Source organism: Pithys albifrons, chromosome 5, assembly GCF_047495875.1.
Source record: "Pithys albifrons albifrons isolate INPA30051 chromosome 5, PitAlb_v1, whole genome shotgun sequence".
NCBI classification, from domain to species: domain Eukaryota; kingdom Metazoa; phylum Chordata; class Aves; order Passeriformes; family Thamnophilidae; genus Pithys; species Pithys albifrons.
Window position 1 is genome coordinate 29,641,143 of NC_092462.1, and position 17,209 is coordinate 29,658,351.

At 60.4% G+C, this 17,209-nt stretch overlaps 2 protein-coding genes across 2 annotated transcripts; one reads left to right on the forward strand and one right to left on the reverse strand.

Moving 5' to 3' along the window:
• The first annotated feature begins 1,610 nt into the window (after window positions 1-1,610).
• LOC139672292 (low-density lipoprotein receptor-related protein 2-like) lies at window positions 1,611-15,050 on the forward strand. Its single transcript, XM_071556075.1, has 33 exons — window positions 1,611-1,744; window positions 2,224-2,343; window positions 2,730-2,849; window positions 2,934-3,161; window positions 3,387-3,500; window positions 3,602-3,721; window positions 4,019-4,144; window positions 4,234-4,440; window positions 4,607-4,775; window positions 4,911-5,079; window positions 5,321-5,546; window positions 5,897-6,022; window positions 6,198-6,413; window positions 6,629-6,937; window positions 7,160-7,372; window positions 7,543-8,196; window positions 8,597-8,812; window positions 8,991-9,229; window positions 9,311-9,440; window positions 9,792-9,970; window positions 10,086-10,272; window positions 10,628-10,846; window positions 11,076-11,259; window positions 11,380-11,581; window positions 11,650-11,814; window positions 12,088-12,288; window positions 12,381-12,924; window positions 13,073-13,201; window positions 13,385-13,492; window positions 13,577-13,816; window positions 13,944-14,367; window positions 14,568-14,712; window positions 14,974-15,050. Exons 1-33 carry the CDS (start codon window positions 1,633-1,635, stop codon window positions 15,031-15,033), a joined length of 6,801 nt encoding a protein of 2,266 aa, XP_071412176.1. The 5' UTR covers window positions 1,611-1,632; the 3' UTR covers window positions 15,034-15,050.
• Window positions 15,051-15,761: 711 nt separating this feature from the next.
• On the reverse strand, window positions 15,762-17,001 carry CLDN23 (claudin 23). Its single transcript, XM_071555145.1, has one exon. The coding sequence runs from the start codon at window positions 16,838-16,840 to the stop codon at window positions 16,139-16,141; it is 702 nt and encodes a 233-aa protein (XP_071411246.1). The 5' UTR covers window positions 16,841-17,001; the 3' UTR covers window positions 15,762-16,138.
• Window positions 17,002-17,209: the final 208 nt, after the last annotated feature.

Genomic DNA, 17,209 nt, shown 5'->3' on the forward strand with positions numbered 1-17,209 from the left:
CATCTGCTGTGAGAGTTACTGCTTTGATTGTGTGCTTACACCGTGGGGATAACCTGAAATGGGGGGAATGCAGAGGCCATGCTGGAACTAAATTGAACACAAGGACAGGTGGGCACAGAGAGCCCACTAGTCTCCCAGGAGCGATGCATGTTGCAACCTCCAGCCCAGGGAAATATTAGGGACTTGCACATCCAGCTGGGCAGGCTGCCATGGCCCCTTTCCAGCCTGAGAAAAGGACATGGAAAGCAAGAATAGGACTGTACATGCTTGACAACCCAGGGAGGCAGGGAGGTCCATTCTGGGTCCTCTGCAAAGTGCTGTCCACTTCTTTTGATCAGAGAGGTATTGCTCTTGCAGAGGGTGTCCCTCTGTTCCCTTCCATGGTTGGTCCTTACAGAGATACAGGCTCAGTGCCTGGGTGGAGGCACTGCTGGACATAGGTCTGAGAGGGAGCAGAGCTGGGGGTACAAGATAGATCCCCAGAGAGCTACCACAGATCTTGGCACTTGCCTGAAGGTGTGAGGATGGCCTTGGAGTGCCTTGATGCTGTTCTGTCTTTTCCACTCACTCCCCTGACCACTAGGACCACCTTGCCTGATGTTCCTGTCCCAAGGATGCTTATCATCCTTGGGATCTGAAGACTTGTGTTCCCTGGGAACTGCCTGGGGAAACCAATTGCCCAGGGTTACTGGGATGCTGCGCAGGGAGGGCAGACAGCTGTGTGAATCTGCACCCCTGGGCTGCAGCACTGGTAGGGGTCTGTATTAGGGTTGTGCCGCAGTGGAGAGGTTTGATGGAAAGGTTGGAGAGGATGAGTGCACAGCACCACAGGCCATGGATGCACTTAAAATACAGACCAGTCTTGGGGGTGGCTAGACACTCATGCCAACACTATGCAGATGGTCAGGAGACAAGTCAAAAGTGGTGGAGGGGCAGCACACCGGCAGCTTTCCCCGGGTGTGTAGCGAGGGTCTGCAAAGCCCCGTGACTCGGGGACATCTCTGCGGTTTGGGTGATGCCCCCACTTTGCCTGGTGGGAGGGGGTTCCTTTCCCAGGCAGAGACAGGTGCCTTATCCTCTCACCGGGCTGTTTTCCTCCTCGGCCGCTTTCCTCCCTCTCCTTGTTGTGCTGCAGCGGCTCTTTGGCAGCCCTCAAGGTCGAGGACCGTCGGCGGGCAGCGGGGTGCTGCGCGCAGCCCGGTGTTTTCGGAGGGTGCTCCCACGTTCAAGGCTGCCGCTGCCTTCCCACGCCCGGCGCAGGTGCCGCGGGCCCGGTTCTCACGGCCGGCTCTCACAGCAACCCCCGCCCGGCGGGAGCACACAGGCGAGGCGGGGGGAACCGGGGGACCCCCTGCGCCCCCCAGCTCTTACAGGCGGCGGGTACCGAGGGAGCCCGGCCCGGGGCCGAAGCTGTCCCGCCCGAGGCCAGCGATCCCCCTGCCCGATTCGGGGGCTGCCCAGGGCAGCGCAGCGCAGCCCCCGCGCCGGCGGGGCGGGCCGGGGTCTCTGCGGGCGGCGGGCGGTGCCCGCAGTGCCCAATGGCCGCCCGCGCCAGGGCATAAAGGCGGCGGCCGCAGCTCCGCGCTCCCTGCGCCGGCCGGACCCCCGGAGCCTCCCCTCCCCGCCGCCGCCATGGGCCGCCCCCCGCCGCAGCTCCGCCTGCTCCTCGCCCTCCTCAGCATCCTCCTGCCGTCGCTGCTGCCGCTGGCCGGGAGTGCCGCCGGCACTGGGACCCGCCGCGCCCGTGAGCCACGACCGAAGGGGGCGGCGGGGGGGAGGTCTCTGCCCTGTTCCGAGGGGTGCCGTGGGTGTCCGCCGTATCAAGGCTGCTTGCTCATCCCCCCGCAAAGGGCTATGGCCGCGGGCGGGGCTGTGTCCCTGCCACCGAAGGCGTCCCTGTTCTCCCCATCCCCCGGTGATGTGTCCCTGCCCTCTGTTGCATCCTACCCACCCTGACAGTAAGGGGCTCCCTGCGCCCCGAGGAGCCCTGTACCGCTGCGTAAAGGTTTTGGGGGTCCCTGCCTTCGCTGAGCGGGGTCGGGAGGGTGGAGTTCTCCCTCCAGCCCCGCAGGAGGTTCGGGGTACCCTTGGCTGCGCCCAGTCCCTCCCCACCGCGGGGCTGTGCTGGGACCCCCACGCGGGAAGCTGTAGGGGGAAGGTGCGGGTGGATGTTCGGTGCTGCTGCCCCGGCTGATCCCGGGCCGCGCTCCCTCTCGCCCGCAGCGGCCGCCAGCTCCACGTGCGCTGCCTCGCGCCAGGCCACCTGCGCTGCCGGCTGCATCCCCGTTCCCTGGCTCTGCGATGGGGAGCAGCAGTGTCCCGACGGGACGGACGAGCAGTGCGGTGAGTGGGGGAACGCTGACAACTATCCTCTGTCGTGGGATGGACTGGAGGGCTGCGTGGGCATCAAGGGGCACTGGTGCTCTTGGGGTGGTGCTCTTGGGGCAGGGCAGGCCAGAGGCACTTCACTCTGCTGGTTTGCCTGTGTGGCATCCTGCAGGGACAAGTGTGCCCCAGAGCTCCTTGGGGATGTTTGTGGCATGGGAACATATCCTATGCCGAGCAAGGCAGCCCTCACCTGCCAGAGAGCCCTACTGGGGGCTGCTATGGGCCAGCCACTTGGCAGAACCCCTCAGGCATTGCCAACACCTGACCTGTGCCAGGTTGGAAGGGACCCTTGTGGTTCTGCCATAGGGATAGGTCCCAGTGACTGTGTTGTGTCCCTGCAGATGTTGCCTGTGGTGGGGACCCCCATGTTTGGCAGTGTGACGATGGCCGGTGTGTTTCTAGCAGCTGGCGTTGTGATGGTGCTGCTGACTGCCTGGATGGCTCTGATGAGCAGGACTGTGGTATGTAATCTCTGCTGGGCAGGAGCTGAGTGGAGGTGGCTGGGGATGCAGAGCAGGGTGGTGAGTGCTGCGCTGTTTCCTCAGTATGCGGGGCAAAGAAGGTGCAGTGTCCTGGAACCCACCACTGCATCCCTCACTGGGAGCTCTGTGATCGGCACGAGGACTGTGAGGATGGCTGGGATGAGGAGGGGTGTCCCCAGCAGCCCTGCCTGCCTGGGCAGTGGCAGTGCAGAAACAGGGTGTGCATCATGGCTGAGTGGAAGTGCAATGGGATTGATGACTGTGGCGATTCCTCAGATGAAGATGTCTGCGGTAAGCAAGCACAGTGGATGCTCTTCAGTGGGGCAAGTCCTGTCCAGGCCATATGAGAAGCAGGGAGTACTTTGCTTTCCCAGGCCCCAGCTCACCTTGAGATGGTGGCAAGTTTCCCAGGAGCCTGATGATACTTTGTGGGACCCATGAGTTTGGGACCCATGGTTTCCCCTTTGTCCACCTGATATTGATCTGCTCTGCTGACATGAGCTATGTGTACTTTAGCCCCCTGTCCACCTGGCATGGTGCGATGTGATGAGGGGAAGTGTATCCTGGAGTCCCTGATGTGCAATGATGAGGATGACTGCCTGGATGGCACCGATGAGCCCAGCACATGTGGTGAGTTGGGTGTGGCTGCTGGCCGCTGCCTCTGAGGCTTGGGCCTGGGGGGAGCCTCAGAGCTGTCCTGCCTCATGTCACCCCTTGCTGTGTCCCTGCAGGTCGGAGCTGCTATGTACGCAATGGGGGCTGTGCAGAGACATGTGCTGACACACACTGGGGAGTGCAGTGCTCCTGTGGGGCTGGCTGGGTGCTGCAGGCAGATGGGCAAAGCTGTGCTGGTAAGGAGAGGTCAGGGTGCATGTGCTTCATGCACCTGTGGCCTTGGCCACTGAGCAGGGTCTCCGTGGAGCCAGTACTTCTGTGGGAATGCGTGCCTCTCCCCTGCTCCTGCCCATGTGTCACATCTGGCCCCGCAAAGGCTGTGCCTAGATAATGTCCCAGCATCAGCTGGTGCATTTTGCAGTGAGGCCCGGGTTCTAGTATCTAAGGAGCCTGCCTGTGGTCCCTGCGGAGCAGTGACAATGCTGTCTGGGGCAGCTCCTGTGGCAGGCTTCTGACTGCACCTGTCCCTACAGATGTGGATGAGTGCTCCCTGGAGTACAGCCCCTGCAGCCAGCTGTGCAGCAATACCCCGGGCTCCTTCAGCTGCACCTGTCTCCAGGGTTATACCCTTCGGCATGGCACTGCCTGTGAAGTGACAGGTAAGGTGAGCTTGGGAGCCTGGGCTGGCTGAGGAACTGGGCAGTGTCCCCACCTAGCTCAATGAGTGGCATTCCTCTCACCCCGGCAGACAATGCAACACAGATCCTGGTGGCTGTGGGGCAGGACCTGGCCCTTTTAGATGTACGGACGCAAGCCTATCGGCCCCTGCTCTCCACTGAGACCGAACCCCGTGCCCTGGTGTACGACCTCCTCCGAGAAACCTACTACTGGCTGACAGAGGATGGCGAGCTCCGTGTTCACCTGCCGGGGAAAGGCACACAGCCCCTCTATGCAGGTGGGGAGGAGTGGGGGTGCTGGGTGCTGTAGCATGGCTGAGATGGGTGCTGACAGCTAGCCTGCCACTCCAGTCCTGCCTTTTCTGTACAGAGTAAGGGGCAACCTGTGTTTGCCGCCCAGCCTGGAGCAGGCTGGTGTACCTTAAAACTGCTCTGTCTCAGCAGATGTCAGAGAGGTGAACAGCATCTCCGTGGACTGGTTCACAGGGCAGCTGTACTGGGCCAGCAGCCATCCTCCAGCCATCTGTGCAGGGCTGGGTGATGGCCGGGGTTATGTGACAGTGTTGGGGAAGGACATTGTACCAGAGCAGCTGACAGTGCATCCAGCTGCAAGGTGAGAAGTGAATGAGCCAGGGTTGGCACAGGCTTCTGGGACTGTGATGCTGGTGCTGACCATATCATGCCTGTTGTGGGCCTGTGGCAGCACTAGTATTATGGCGTGAAGTGGTTCCTTAGTGCCTGCCCCCAGGTCCCTGTACTGGGTCAACCGTGGACAGCGGGGCCGAACAGTCATTGCTGCAGCTGGCATGGATGGCTCAAACCGGTGGGAGCTCACAGTGGTGTCCATGGAGGAGCCTGTGGGGCTGAGCCTGGACCATGTGGCTGGCAGACTGTACTGGATCAGCGAGTACAAGGAGGTAGGGATGAGGGGCTGCAAGGCTTTCCCCCTCAAGGGAGATGATGAGGTGGGAGTTGTAATGGTGGTCCTGGTTCCTCTGTGTCTATGGCCAAGGCATGGGAGGGAGCAGGGAGCAGTGCCCAGGTCTGGCATACATCCCTGCACTGGGGAGGGGTGGCACCACCATGGGACCTGTGTCTGTGGGACAGTGCCAGGGTATGGGGGTGTCACATGGTTGCCATGCCTTGCTTTGTCCCCAGTCCATCGAGACGCTGCGGGTGGATGGCAGTGGGCGCCACTCCTTTCACACTGTTCTGCGGAGCCACACGGAGCCACTGGGCCTGGCTGTATTTGAGAGCCGGTTCTTTTGGACTGATGGCACAGAGCTGGTGTCTGCCACCTGGGCCTCTCCCCAGGAACATGCGGTGTTGCTCCGTGCCACTGTCTCATCTTTCGCTGTGCTGCACGCACTGCAGCAGCCTCCCCGTGAGTACCCTGTGGGTGCTGCACCACTGCAGGGGTGAAAGCACCCCCACTGCATCCCTGGGTGCCAGGGCAGGCTGTGCTGGGTCCTGAAGCTCCGTGGGTCCTGCCCAATGGTTTTACCTGGTTTGGTGACAAGGATTATGAGATTCAGACAGAGGGAACATATGAGCCCATAGGAAAGCTGCCAAGTCCCATGGCTTTGGGTAGAGCTGCACTCTCTTAATTCATGTGACATTGTTACCACGCCTGCCAGCCCATATGCACCCCCAGGACAGTCTGTGGTTTCTGGGGATCGGGATTAACATTGGGGGTCATGGCTGCTTGAGCTTTTAATGTTCCACTGTTCCCAGGGGACACCGCTGCATGTGCTCCAGGCCTGTGCAGTCACCTTTGCCTCCTGTCACCTGTGCACCCTTGGGGCTACCAGTGCGCCTGTCCAGAGGGCCTATTCCTTCTGCCTTCAGGGAAGTGTGCAGGTGAGCAGGGGCTGTGAGGTGGGTTTGGCTCTCTGGGACAGTATAAATCCCTGGCTTTGGTGGGATGAAGTTCCCAGCACATACCAATGCTGTTAAATTTCTGCCTTGGTTCATGCTGATGACGCTGTCCAGGCCCCCTGGGGCTGTGCTAACACACTGCCCTTGTACCCTGCAGAGCTGTCCATCATGTATGCATCAGGAAAGGCCATCTCCCTGGTGCATGTGGGCCCTGGAGCACACAGCAAACAGGTGCGGGAGTGGCAGGAGTCCTTCCACCTGCAAGATGTGGACTGGCAGAGGTCAGTGCTGTATGGGACAGATGACCGTGGACTGCTGCTGCGTGTTGTGGGGCACCCTGGCAGGAGAGAGGCCATTACGACTGGGCTGCCAGGTGAGACCCTGTGGGGTGATAGAGGGCATACTCCCCTTATTGATGCACCATGAGGCCTGATGATTTCCTAGGTGCAGAGCACAGTAGTCTGATGGTGCCCAGAGTGGGGCTGTGCCGAGGCAGGGGGCAGCTGGGTGTAGGGGCTGGGAGTCCCAGGCAGAGGAGCAGAGTCACAGGACAGCCTGGTAACTGCTTTCCTGCCTGCTCTTGCCAAGTCTGCTCTGCCCGTGTGGATATCCGCTCGGGGGACCTGTACTGGCTCGCATGTAACCGGAGGGACATCGGGGTGATCCGGACAACTGACATGTCCCTGCGCATCCTGCACCGTGCGCGCAGCAGCATCCAGCACCTCTTCTTGGACTGGCAACGGGGTGCTCTGTACTGGCTAGCCCGCGGGCAGCCCCTGCAGCAGCTGAACCTGGCTGGGGGTGCTCCGTGGGATGCCTGGAACGAGACCTGGCCTGGAGACCTGCCTGCAGCCATGGATAGCAGAGCCTTCAGCATGCTCTGGAGCTCTGCCCAGGGTGAGCCCTAGTGGTATCTGGAGCAGAGTGGAGGTGGTGGATTTGGGCAGGAGTGATCAGCCATGCCCTACTTACAGCAGCTCATGGGGCAGACTCTCTCCCATGGCTGAGCCACTGGCCTCAGTCATGAGGTCCCTGCCATAGCTTTGGGTTATGGAGGCACAGGGTGGGACATGAGGGGTGCCTGTGGACCTCAGGTCTTACCATCCCTCTGCCTCACAGGCCTGCAGGCACTAAGTCTGACCAAGAGGCAAGCAGTCACCCTGGCACCCAGCTGGTCCCATGGCCTTGTGGCTGCCTTTGAGCCATACCTGGTGTCGGCAAATGGGACGGCTCTGCTGCTGTGGGACCGGAGGACACTGACCCTTGTGCTGTCTGTGCCAGCAACAGGCGTGCAGGGAGTAGTGGTCTTCGTGGGCTCGGAGCTGCAGGCTGGTAAGAGCAGCCATGGCTCTATGCCTGGCACAAGAGCTGTATCTGACGGGGCTGGGTGCCCATGCTGCTGAGCTGGGGCAGGGTGCCTGGCTGCTGGTGGCCATGTGGGGTGTTCTGGGAACTGCCCAGGCTGGGGAGGACACAGCCCCAAATCACAAATCCTCTGCCAGTGCCACCAAGCAAGGGGTCTGCTCTGCCACTCCCTCCACCTGTGACCACCACTATGAGAACAACTACAAGCACCACTGCTGCTCATCCCACCACCTCCACCATGAGACCTACACCAAGCAAGACCACCACTTTGCTCACCACTACTCCTGCACCAACCAGCAAGGCCACCACCACCCGCCAGTCCGCACCAACCACCACCCGCCAGTCCGCACCAACCACCACCAGCCAGTCCACATCAACGAAGACCACCCCTGCACCAACCACTTCCTGGACCACACCAACCACGACCTGGACCACACCAACTACTGCCCGGACCACATTAACCAAGACCACCACTGCGCAGCTGACCATCACTGGCACCACCACCAACACCACAACTCAGACTTTGCCAACTAAGGTCATTGCCCCACGGCCAACTACTACTACCACCCAGCACCCAACCAGTCCTGCACAAGTAGTGCCATCTACCCCACCCCTCCTGTCTAGCCCTGCTCACCCCAGGACCCCAGTCCTCCATCTGTCCTGTCCTCGCACACATGTGTCCTGCCATGATGGCACTGAGTGTGTGGCCCAGGAGTACGTGTGTGATGGAGAGAAAGACTGTGCAGATGGCTCTGATGAGGACGGGTGTGCCCAGCTCTGCAACACCCCAGGTAGGAGCCATTCTGCCACCCCTATGCAGTTGGATCACCCTATGCCAGGGCTTCTGGCAGCTTTTTGGTGGGATTGGTGGGAGAGGGCCTTGGGACAGTTTGACTGTGTCCTGGGCTCTGATGCTTGTCATGTGGCATACTGGTTCCTTCTGAGCTTGACACCGGGCTGGAGGTGCTCTCAGAAGTGTACAGGGCTGGTCCCACTGCTCATGGTGACCTAGTTGTGGCTGAGCTGAGACTGCTTCAGTTGCCTAGCTGAGGACCTATGCTGCTGGAGATACACTGGCTAGGAGGGACCAAGCCCTGTAGTGTGTGGCCTTTCGGTCGCTGCGAGGCTGACACAGTGTCTGGTCACCCCAGCTGCCTTCTGCAGGCGGTGTAAGGCCACTTGTCTCCCCAGGGGCCTTCCACTGCGCAAGTGGAGCCATGTGCATCGGAGCGGGAGAGCGCTGTGATGGGGTGCCCCAGTGCCCCGATGCCTCGGATGAGACAGGCTGCTGGAGCCCCACACAGGAGTGTTCCCTGCGCTGTGATGCTGCCACCCGCTGCATCCCCAAGAGTTGGCTCTGTGATGGCCATGCTGACTGCCTGGATCGCACTGATGAGCAGGGCTGTGGTGAGACCCTGGGGCTGGATGGGACAGGGGCTTCTGGGGTTGCCTGCCCCACAGGTGGATGCACCAGTTTTCCTGTGGGTCCAGGAGGTCAGAGGCCATATGCTGCTGAGTGCCATGTCTGCACTGGTGAAATGGGAATGGGGACAATGCTCTAACTCAGCTGTGTCCTTGCCCGCAGTGCCAAAGGAGTGTGGGCCAGCTGAGTTCCCCTGCCAGAGTGGGCAGTGTGTGGCCCTAGCCCTGCACTGCGATGGTGATCACGACTGCCAGGATGGTTCGGACGAGGAGGGCTGTGCTGTGCCCCGGCCGCTGCTTTGCCGTGTGGGTGAGGTGACATGTTCCCACAGTGGGGAGTGTGTGCCAGAGGCCTGGCGCTGTGATGGTACTGCTGACTGCAGGGATGGCACAGACGAGCAGGTGAGCACAGTCCTGGGGACACAACCTGTCCTTGCTTGTGCCCAGGAGGGCTGGTAGCTGTTTCACCCTCTGCCCTTGCAGGGCTGTCCTTGGGAGGAAGGATGGTGCGGGGACCAGCAGTGGGGCTGCTCCCATGGCCATGAATGCATCCCTGATGTCTGGCGCTGCGATGGGGAGACTGACTGCACAGATGGCAGCGATGAGGCTGGCTGTGAGCAACACCCTGATTTTATCCCCTCTGTGTCTCACCAAGGGTTGGCTGGTGGGTTTCCAGCACAGAGGAAGATGAATATGTGTCTGTGCTGAGGTAAAAGAACCCCTGTGCTGGTTGCCTATTCCCAGCATCTATGGTGGTTCTAGGCCCCAAGTAGCTGTTGTCCCTGTAGGACTAGTGGCCTTTGGATTAATATAGCCTGAAGCCCAGCTACTGGCACAGCTAAATGTGGCTGCAATGAGCTCTGCAATGAGTGGGCAGCCTCTGGAAGCAGCTAAATCTGCTCCTGCTGAGCAAAAGGCCTTGGTGGACAATGATTAGGGCAGCCTTCCCCACATGTCCCTGCAGGCCAGCCTGCTCCCTGCCGGAGTCATGAGTACCCCTGTGGGCTGGGGGCCTGCCTGAATGCATCCTTGGTGTGCGACGGCCGGCGGGACTGCATGGATGGCTCAGACGAGGGGGGGAACTGCTCTGTGCCCTGCCAGAGGTCCTGCACTCATCTCTGCTACCCCTCACCCCAGGGCCCTGTGAGTGCCAACAGCCCTGACCCAGGGGCTTGCCATGCCATGATACCCTGGTCCAGCTGCAGGAAGGGAGCCTTGTGTCTGCAGGGTGGGACACTGATGGTCCTTTTGCCCACAGCGGTGCTGGTGTGGCCCAGGCTATCGGCTTGCCAAGGATGGTCTGTCCTGCGTGGACATAGATGAGTGCACGGAGTGGGGTGAGGAAGCCTGCAGCCAGACATGCCTCAATGCTGCAGGGTCCTACAGCTGTGGCTGTCTCCCTGGCTACCTGCTGGAGCCTGATGGTCACCTCTGCAAACTCACTGGTAAGTCAGGGGATGGCCAAGCGCTGCTGAGGATCCCTGACTGCCTAGACTACACCAGGAGCTGGCGGGTACTTGTCCCTTTGTGTCTGCTGCCCATGGGGAAGCTTGTAGTCCTGTGAATGGCCCTGTCTCCTCTGCCACATTGCCTGCTAGGCCCCACTCAGCTGTGAGCTGATGTTTGCCAGCCCATGGCTGGTCAGAAAATCCATCCGCACTATCTGAGAACATCCTGTGTGGTAGGGCTGAGTCCTGGCAGGCTCCAATGCCTGTGAGTGCTGTATTCCCTGCCTGCATGTGCTGGGCCCATGGGGTCACTAGTGCTGAGCAGGGTCTGGGGGGCTCTGTGTTGCTACAGGACCAGAACCCACTTTGCTGGTGGCCGTGCAGTCAGAGGTGTTGTCCTATGGTCTGCGGAGTGGCCGTGAGGAGCTGCTGCTGGCCACTGACAAGGATCGTGTCATCTTCTCACTCGACTATGACCTGGTGGAGAGGAAAGTCTTCTGGATGGACCTGGCCACAGAGAGCATCCGCTGGCAGGACCTCGACTCGGGCAAGAAAGGCACACTGGTGAAAGGTGGGCTGTAACAACATGGGATTAGTAGAGCTGGCCACTCTGTCACTGTGCAATCTCCAGGTTGCAGTGGCATGCCAGGCTGTGTTCCTCTGTGTGGAGAGGTTCTAGCTGGGAGCAAGGCTGGGAGAAGCTAGAGCTCCTGGGATGGAGAGGACCTGGCCTGGAGGCGTTGTGCCAGAAGGCCATGCAGCTGTCACCCCACAGGTGCTGACTCTTGAATGCACTGCAGGTGTGAGATCAGACTGTATAGCAGTGGACTGGCTTGGGAGGAACCTGTACTGGACAGATGGTGCAGCAGGGCAGGTGCTGGCCACTCGCTTGGGGGCTGCCTGGCAAGGGATACCAGAGTACACTGTGGTGATGGATGGAGACCTGGACCAGCCCCATTCTCTGGTGCTCCAGCCTCTGGCAGGGTAAGCCTGGGATAATGGGACATGGGGACCTCCTTGCCGTTCCTGCCCTGCCCCGTTTTCCTCCACATACTGGGACAATGCTGTGTCCAGTCTATCGGCCAGCACCTCTCTTTCTGCTAGGTTGCTGTACTGGTCAGAGGTGGGGAGCCACCCACGGCTGATGGAGTCTTCTATGGATGGGAGCCGGCAGCACGTACTGCTGGCTCAGGGGCTGGGCTGGCCCACAGCGTTAGCCCTTGACCTCCCCACCCAGAGGATCTTCTGGCTGGATGAGAAGCTGGGTGGTGTCGGTTCTGCACATCTGGATGGCACCAATGTGAAGGTGTGTGGTGGGCATTGGTGATGGGCCCGTGATGGGGACTGGGGAGGTGCTCACAGTCTGTCTGACAGATTCTGAAGCTGGGCTGGGTCCAGAGCCCCTTTGCGGCAGCCGTGTGTGAGGGTCAGCTCTACTGGTCGGAGAGGAAAACATGGTCCGTGCAGCAGGTGGACAAGGCCAGTGGCAAGAACAGAACTGTGCTGCTCAAGCGACATGGGCAGCCCCACGGCCTCCAGGTACCTGCTTGGGGAGCCCCAAACTCTGCCGTGCCAGCTCTGCTGGGTCTTCCAACCTGCATAGCCCTGTCGTGCCCCAAGTGTGGAGGCACTGTGATCTTGGGCAGCAGTCCCTGTGGCCAAGTGTCTGTTCTCTTGGAACATCACTGCCTCACCATCCTGCCCTAAGCTGGGCTGTGTGTGGGCTGTGGGAGCATGGCATGATGTCAGTCATGCTCAGCTCTGCTGGCAGATGCTGACAGTGCTGCAAGGCTGAGCCTCCCCTTCCCACAGGTGATGCACCCAGCCCTGCGCCCCACAGCCCCTAACCCATGTGAGACACGTGGCTGCTCCCACCTGTGCCTGCTGAGCGCCAGGCACACTGGGCAGTGCCGGTGCCCTGCCAGGCTGGTGCTGGCTGCCGATGAGACCACCTGCCTGCCCCTCCGTGATTCGGCCTTTGCCCTCCTAGTGTCACCAGCAGCTGTGGCACAGGTACCATCCTCAAGAGCCAGTTCTAGGGGCTGCTGTCCTAGCCACTGTCAGGGGAGAGGGGCCCCCATCTTAATGCTGCCTCCTTCCTCCAGGTCTACCTGAAGGACTTGCCTACAACATCTGGATCCCAAGGGCTTCCCCCACAGCAGGCCCTGCCCTTGGCCAAGGTTGGCCGCCTGACAGCCATTGACTATGCAGTGAAAGACAAGAGTTTGTACTTTGCAGAGGTGGGAGGCAGCTCCATCAGACTGCTGCGCATGAAGGACTGGGGACGGCTGTCCTGGAAGAAGGCAGTAGCTGTGGAGGGCATGGTGACATCCCTGGCCTTAGACTGGCTGAGTGGGAACCTGTACTGGATCGAGGGGCAGCTGCCCAGCATTCATGTAGCAGCTCCTGGGGGGCGGTGGGCCCTGGCACTACTCAGCGAGGGGCTGCAGGGTGCTGCCTGGCTGGCACTGTGCCCTCGTGCCTCCACTATGTGCTTTGTCACAGCAGCTGGCAACCATGGGCCCAGTGCCATGGTGGAATGTGCGGCCATGGATGGCACTGGCCGCAGAGTGGTCTGGAGGAGAGCGCGGGCTCCCACTGGTCTCACCTTTGGAGGTGCTGACACCAGGCTGTTCTGGGCAGACCATGGTGAGTATAGGCTGAGCCAAAGCACTGCAGGGGGTAGCAGTGGTGCAGGCACTTGGTCCACAAGGCACAGCCCTGCACAGCCCTAAGGGGCAGCCTTGAGCCCTCTGTGTCTCCACACTGATGTTGTTGCTCCATTTGTGCCCTGCAGAAAGAGGTACCATCAGCAGCGTCGAGCTGGATGGATCCCACTTTCGGGTGGTGCGGGAAGGGCTGCACGGTCTCTCGCTCTTTGCCATTGGAGAAGGCTTTCTGCTCTGGAGCACGACCTCTACCAATGGTGAGTCCATTTGCCGTACTTTGTCCATCTCCTCCTACTTCACTGGGACATGGGTTTCTGCCAGGCCCTGTGGAGTGCAGGTTGCCCCTCTGTGGGGTGAAGCGCAGGCTAGGGGAACCCCCACCTTCCATCCCAGGCACTCATGGGAGGAGGTGGAGCAGTGCTGACCCCATGTGTCTCCAGGCTCCAGCAAAGTCTGGCACAGTCGGCTGGAGCGGGCCAAGAGCTGGTGGTTCCCAATGGAGCAGGATTTGGTAGCCATGAGGATTTACAGCCAGTTCTCACAGGAAGGTGGGTCTGGAACTGCCCCAGCCTGGGGCAGCTGTGGGGCTGAGCTGTGCTTTGTGGTGTCCATGCTAACTCACGCTGTTTTAGCAGGCACCAACAGCTGTGCAAAGAGCAATGGGGGCTGTGCCCAGCTCTGCCTGCCCAACCCTGCAGGGCAGCAGTGCCGCTGCTCTCCTGGTTACCACCTGGTGCATGGGACAGCATGTGCTCCAGCACTGCCCTGCCCTGCCCCACTCCAGGCTTGTCCTGACCTCCAGAGCTGCATCTCTGAAGAGCAGGTCTGTGATAGGCACCCTGACTGCACTGATGGTTCCGATGAGTCCGACTGTGAGTGCCAGCCCATAGCCAGGGCACAGGGCGGTCCTGATGGGCCATGGGGTAGCCTGGGCAATCTCCCCGAGTTTGGGAAGGGGGACTTACCCAGGTCTCGACTGATCTCTGCCCCTCCCTCCAGGCCCCTCCCAGGAGGTGGGGATGCAGGTCCCTGCAGTGTCACCATCAGGAATGTCCCATGTAGAAGAACAGAAACCAGCCTCATCCACAACTGCACCCCATTCTCAGCAGCCCAGCCTCGGCCTGCCCGCAGCCCCTGGCCCCCAGGAGCACGGGGAGCCCTTCCTGGTATCCCCAAGCACCGAGGAGGTTCTAGGGGCTGTGCCATGCAGCAGCGAGACATGCAACCTGCGCGGGGACTGCACCATCGAGGCTGGGAGAGTGATATGCCACTGCGCCTTGGGCTATCGTGGTGACTACTGCGAGGAGGCAGAGGTGCAGCCCCTTGCAGGACCCATCACCCTCGGCGTGGCTGTGCTTCTGCTGCTCATTGCTGCTGCTGTGGGGGCCCTGGCCTACATGCGAGGGCGGGACAAGCGGAGGAGGTGAGTTCTGGGGCTGGACTGGGCCAGGTACAACTGGGGATAGACAGGGACAGTGTGGTGTCCTGATGTGCCCTTGGGTTACATGGAAAGCTGCGATCACCCCAGCAGACTATTACCAAGGGTTCTGGCAGGACCTTGGGATCTGCCCCATCTGTAGGAGATGGCCATGCCATTCTCAGTGTATGTTTTTTCCTCCCCAGGACCTCAAGCACTGCTTCCACCCGGGTGCTGACATTGTACCACCGTGAAAGTGACCCTGAGGAAGAGGATGAGGAGGAGGAGGAGGAAGAAGAGCTTCCTCCCAAGAGTGATACATTTGTGAATGAAGCTTACGATGGGAAAGAGGTGAGTAGCACCTGAAGCATGCCCTGGTAGGGACCCCCCTGCTACCCTGGGGTGCCCCAGTGCCCAGTGTTGACATGGTGCCCACTCTTGAGGCAAGCTCTGCCCTCCTGCTGGAGGAAAGAGGCAAGACCTGAGGTGCCTGGAGTCTGAAAGGGCCATCCAGCTCTGCCTGTGGCTGAAGCCCATGTGCTAATGTGTGGGGTGAGCTCAGAGAGGCTGGCTCAGACTCATCCCTCATGCACCCATCTGTCATCTCTGCAGGAGCTGCCAGCCCTGCTGAGGAAGGGACCATCTCACCTCAACACTGGAGGCTGTTCATAAAGGAATGTTGTGCAGCATCTCTTGTGCTACTGTGGTTTGTGTGTGGGCTGGGGAGGGGAAGTTGGTTTGCTCTTTCCAGATGTTTAAGCTCTAGGGAACATAAAAGTCCAGAGGAAAAAGTTTTGGGAGGTTCATCAGAAATCTCCAATGCCAACACACTCTATGAGCCACCTGAATCTGATCCCCTGTTGTAGAATGCATCCTGTACTATCCCTTAATCATACTAAGCATCGTGAGCCACTGTTCCTCTGCAGCAAGGCTTAACTTGCTGAGCAGAGTGCTTTGGGCTCACCTGGGATAGAAATTTGGCCAAATAGCTCTGCAAGGAAGCTGGCTTGGCTCTTATTGTGTTATGCAGGGTGCCAAGTAGGATTTTATAGTACAGTTCTGACCTCCTGAGTGTCCCTTACAAACCAGTGAGACCAGTTTTACCACATTGCACCAGGCTAATGTTGAAAAAGGAAATATATGCTATTTTTATTCTTGATCCCTATTTTTTCCCTTTTGTCCCCCCTGACATGGCTCTGCTTAAGGAAGGAGAAACCTCTGCCAGAGCTGATTTTGTCCATGGGGGGAAAAGTCCTTTAGGAAGGTGCTATAAAACTTTTACGGACTTTTCCTCCCTGCTTCAGGCAAAGCAGAGGGAAGCTGGGTTAGCCGTGCCCACTGGCTCTCAGCCCAGCCTGCCTGGCAGAAAGCCCATAAGCACTCCACAGTACAGACCCATTCCTTTGCATTTATTTTGCTGTTTGCACAGTCCCAAGTTGGGCAGAGACATGCAGCAGGTGCTCCCCTCCCCTATTCCCAGTCCTGAAGGCTACGCAGTGCTAACCTATACCTTGCTCACATGGGAACAGTGATACTGCCTCTGCCCAGCCTGCTGTGCAGGGTGTAGAAGGATGAATTAAAAGCTGCATGGGGGAACTAGAGCCACATCTGCCCCTCAATCCAGCATGGCTTTGGCACACTTGTATGACCCGGAGCACAGCAGGCTTTTGATGAAGTTGCAAAGATTCAAGCCAGGTCCTTGGTCTTGTTTTCAGTCTGCTCTGAGATGTCCTAGGAGAAGAGCAGGAGCCAGGTGCCTGCTGTCCCAGTGCTGGGGCTACAAGTCTGAATCACAAGGTGGAGTGTTTCTCCAGTGCTGTCCATCTTGCTCATCCTTCAGCACGTCCCAGGGATTGCTGTAAGCTCCAATGGTGGAGCATGGCCCAGGCTCCAGCACAGAACTGGGGGACAGTTTGGGAGTCCTGTGCTCCTTGCAGCAGTGGTGGAAGCTGAGGGCAAGGGCCAGCCCCCCCAAGATCTCCAGACAGCTTCCCAAGTAGCTCAGCACCAAGCTGTAGCCTACAACCAGTGTGCTGCCAGGTGTTGCTGGCAGTGCCCATAGCTCATGGGTGTACCAGGAGGCGGGCACAAGGCTCATCAGCCCTGAGAGAAGCAGCACCAGCCCTGCCACTCCGGCCAGCAGGTGCCGTGGCTCTTCCTGCCAGCAGCGAACCCCCAGGGTAGCCACCACCAAGCCGAGGAGGGTGAGCACCAGCGAGGAGGGCATCAGCCCTTGGGCCACCCGCACGGGTACCTGCTCAAAGTAGCCCAGCTCATCCGCCTGCCCGCAGAGGCGGTCATGGGTGCTCTGCCGCTCCCTGCATATGTCCCAGATGCCCTGCTCCCAGACGAGGTCCACGGGCTGGTTAGGTACGAGACTCAGCTGCCTCCAGTTAGGTGCCAGCGTGCCCGTGAGCGTCAGTAGGAGCCCGCAGGGGCACAGCACCAGTCCCACAATCATCGCCGTCGGCGTCCGCATGCTGGGGAGGAGAGCGATCCGCGGGAGCTCCGGGGCTCCCTGGGCAGAGGCTGCGGCGCCGAGGCCACCGCGCTTCTCGGTGCGGCAAGAGGGGGATTCTGCCGCGGGAAGTGTTCCCGGAGCCGCGCACGGCGGACTCGGCCCGCGGAGCCGCCCCTGCCCTACCCTGCCCTGCCCGGGCCGTGGGGAGCGCCGGGCAGTAGGCGGTGCTGGGAGGCGGAGCCCGGGCCGGGCAGGGCTGGCCGGCACCTGCCGGAGGAGGCAGCGCCGTCCAGGGATTCGGCGCCCGTAGGGACCGGCGGAGCTCCGGCCCCTCTGCCCCCCCGCGGGGAGCGTGGCGGGGATGCGGGGGACGGTCGGGCTGTCCCC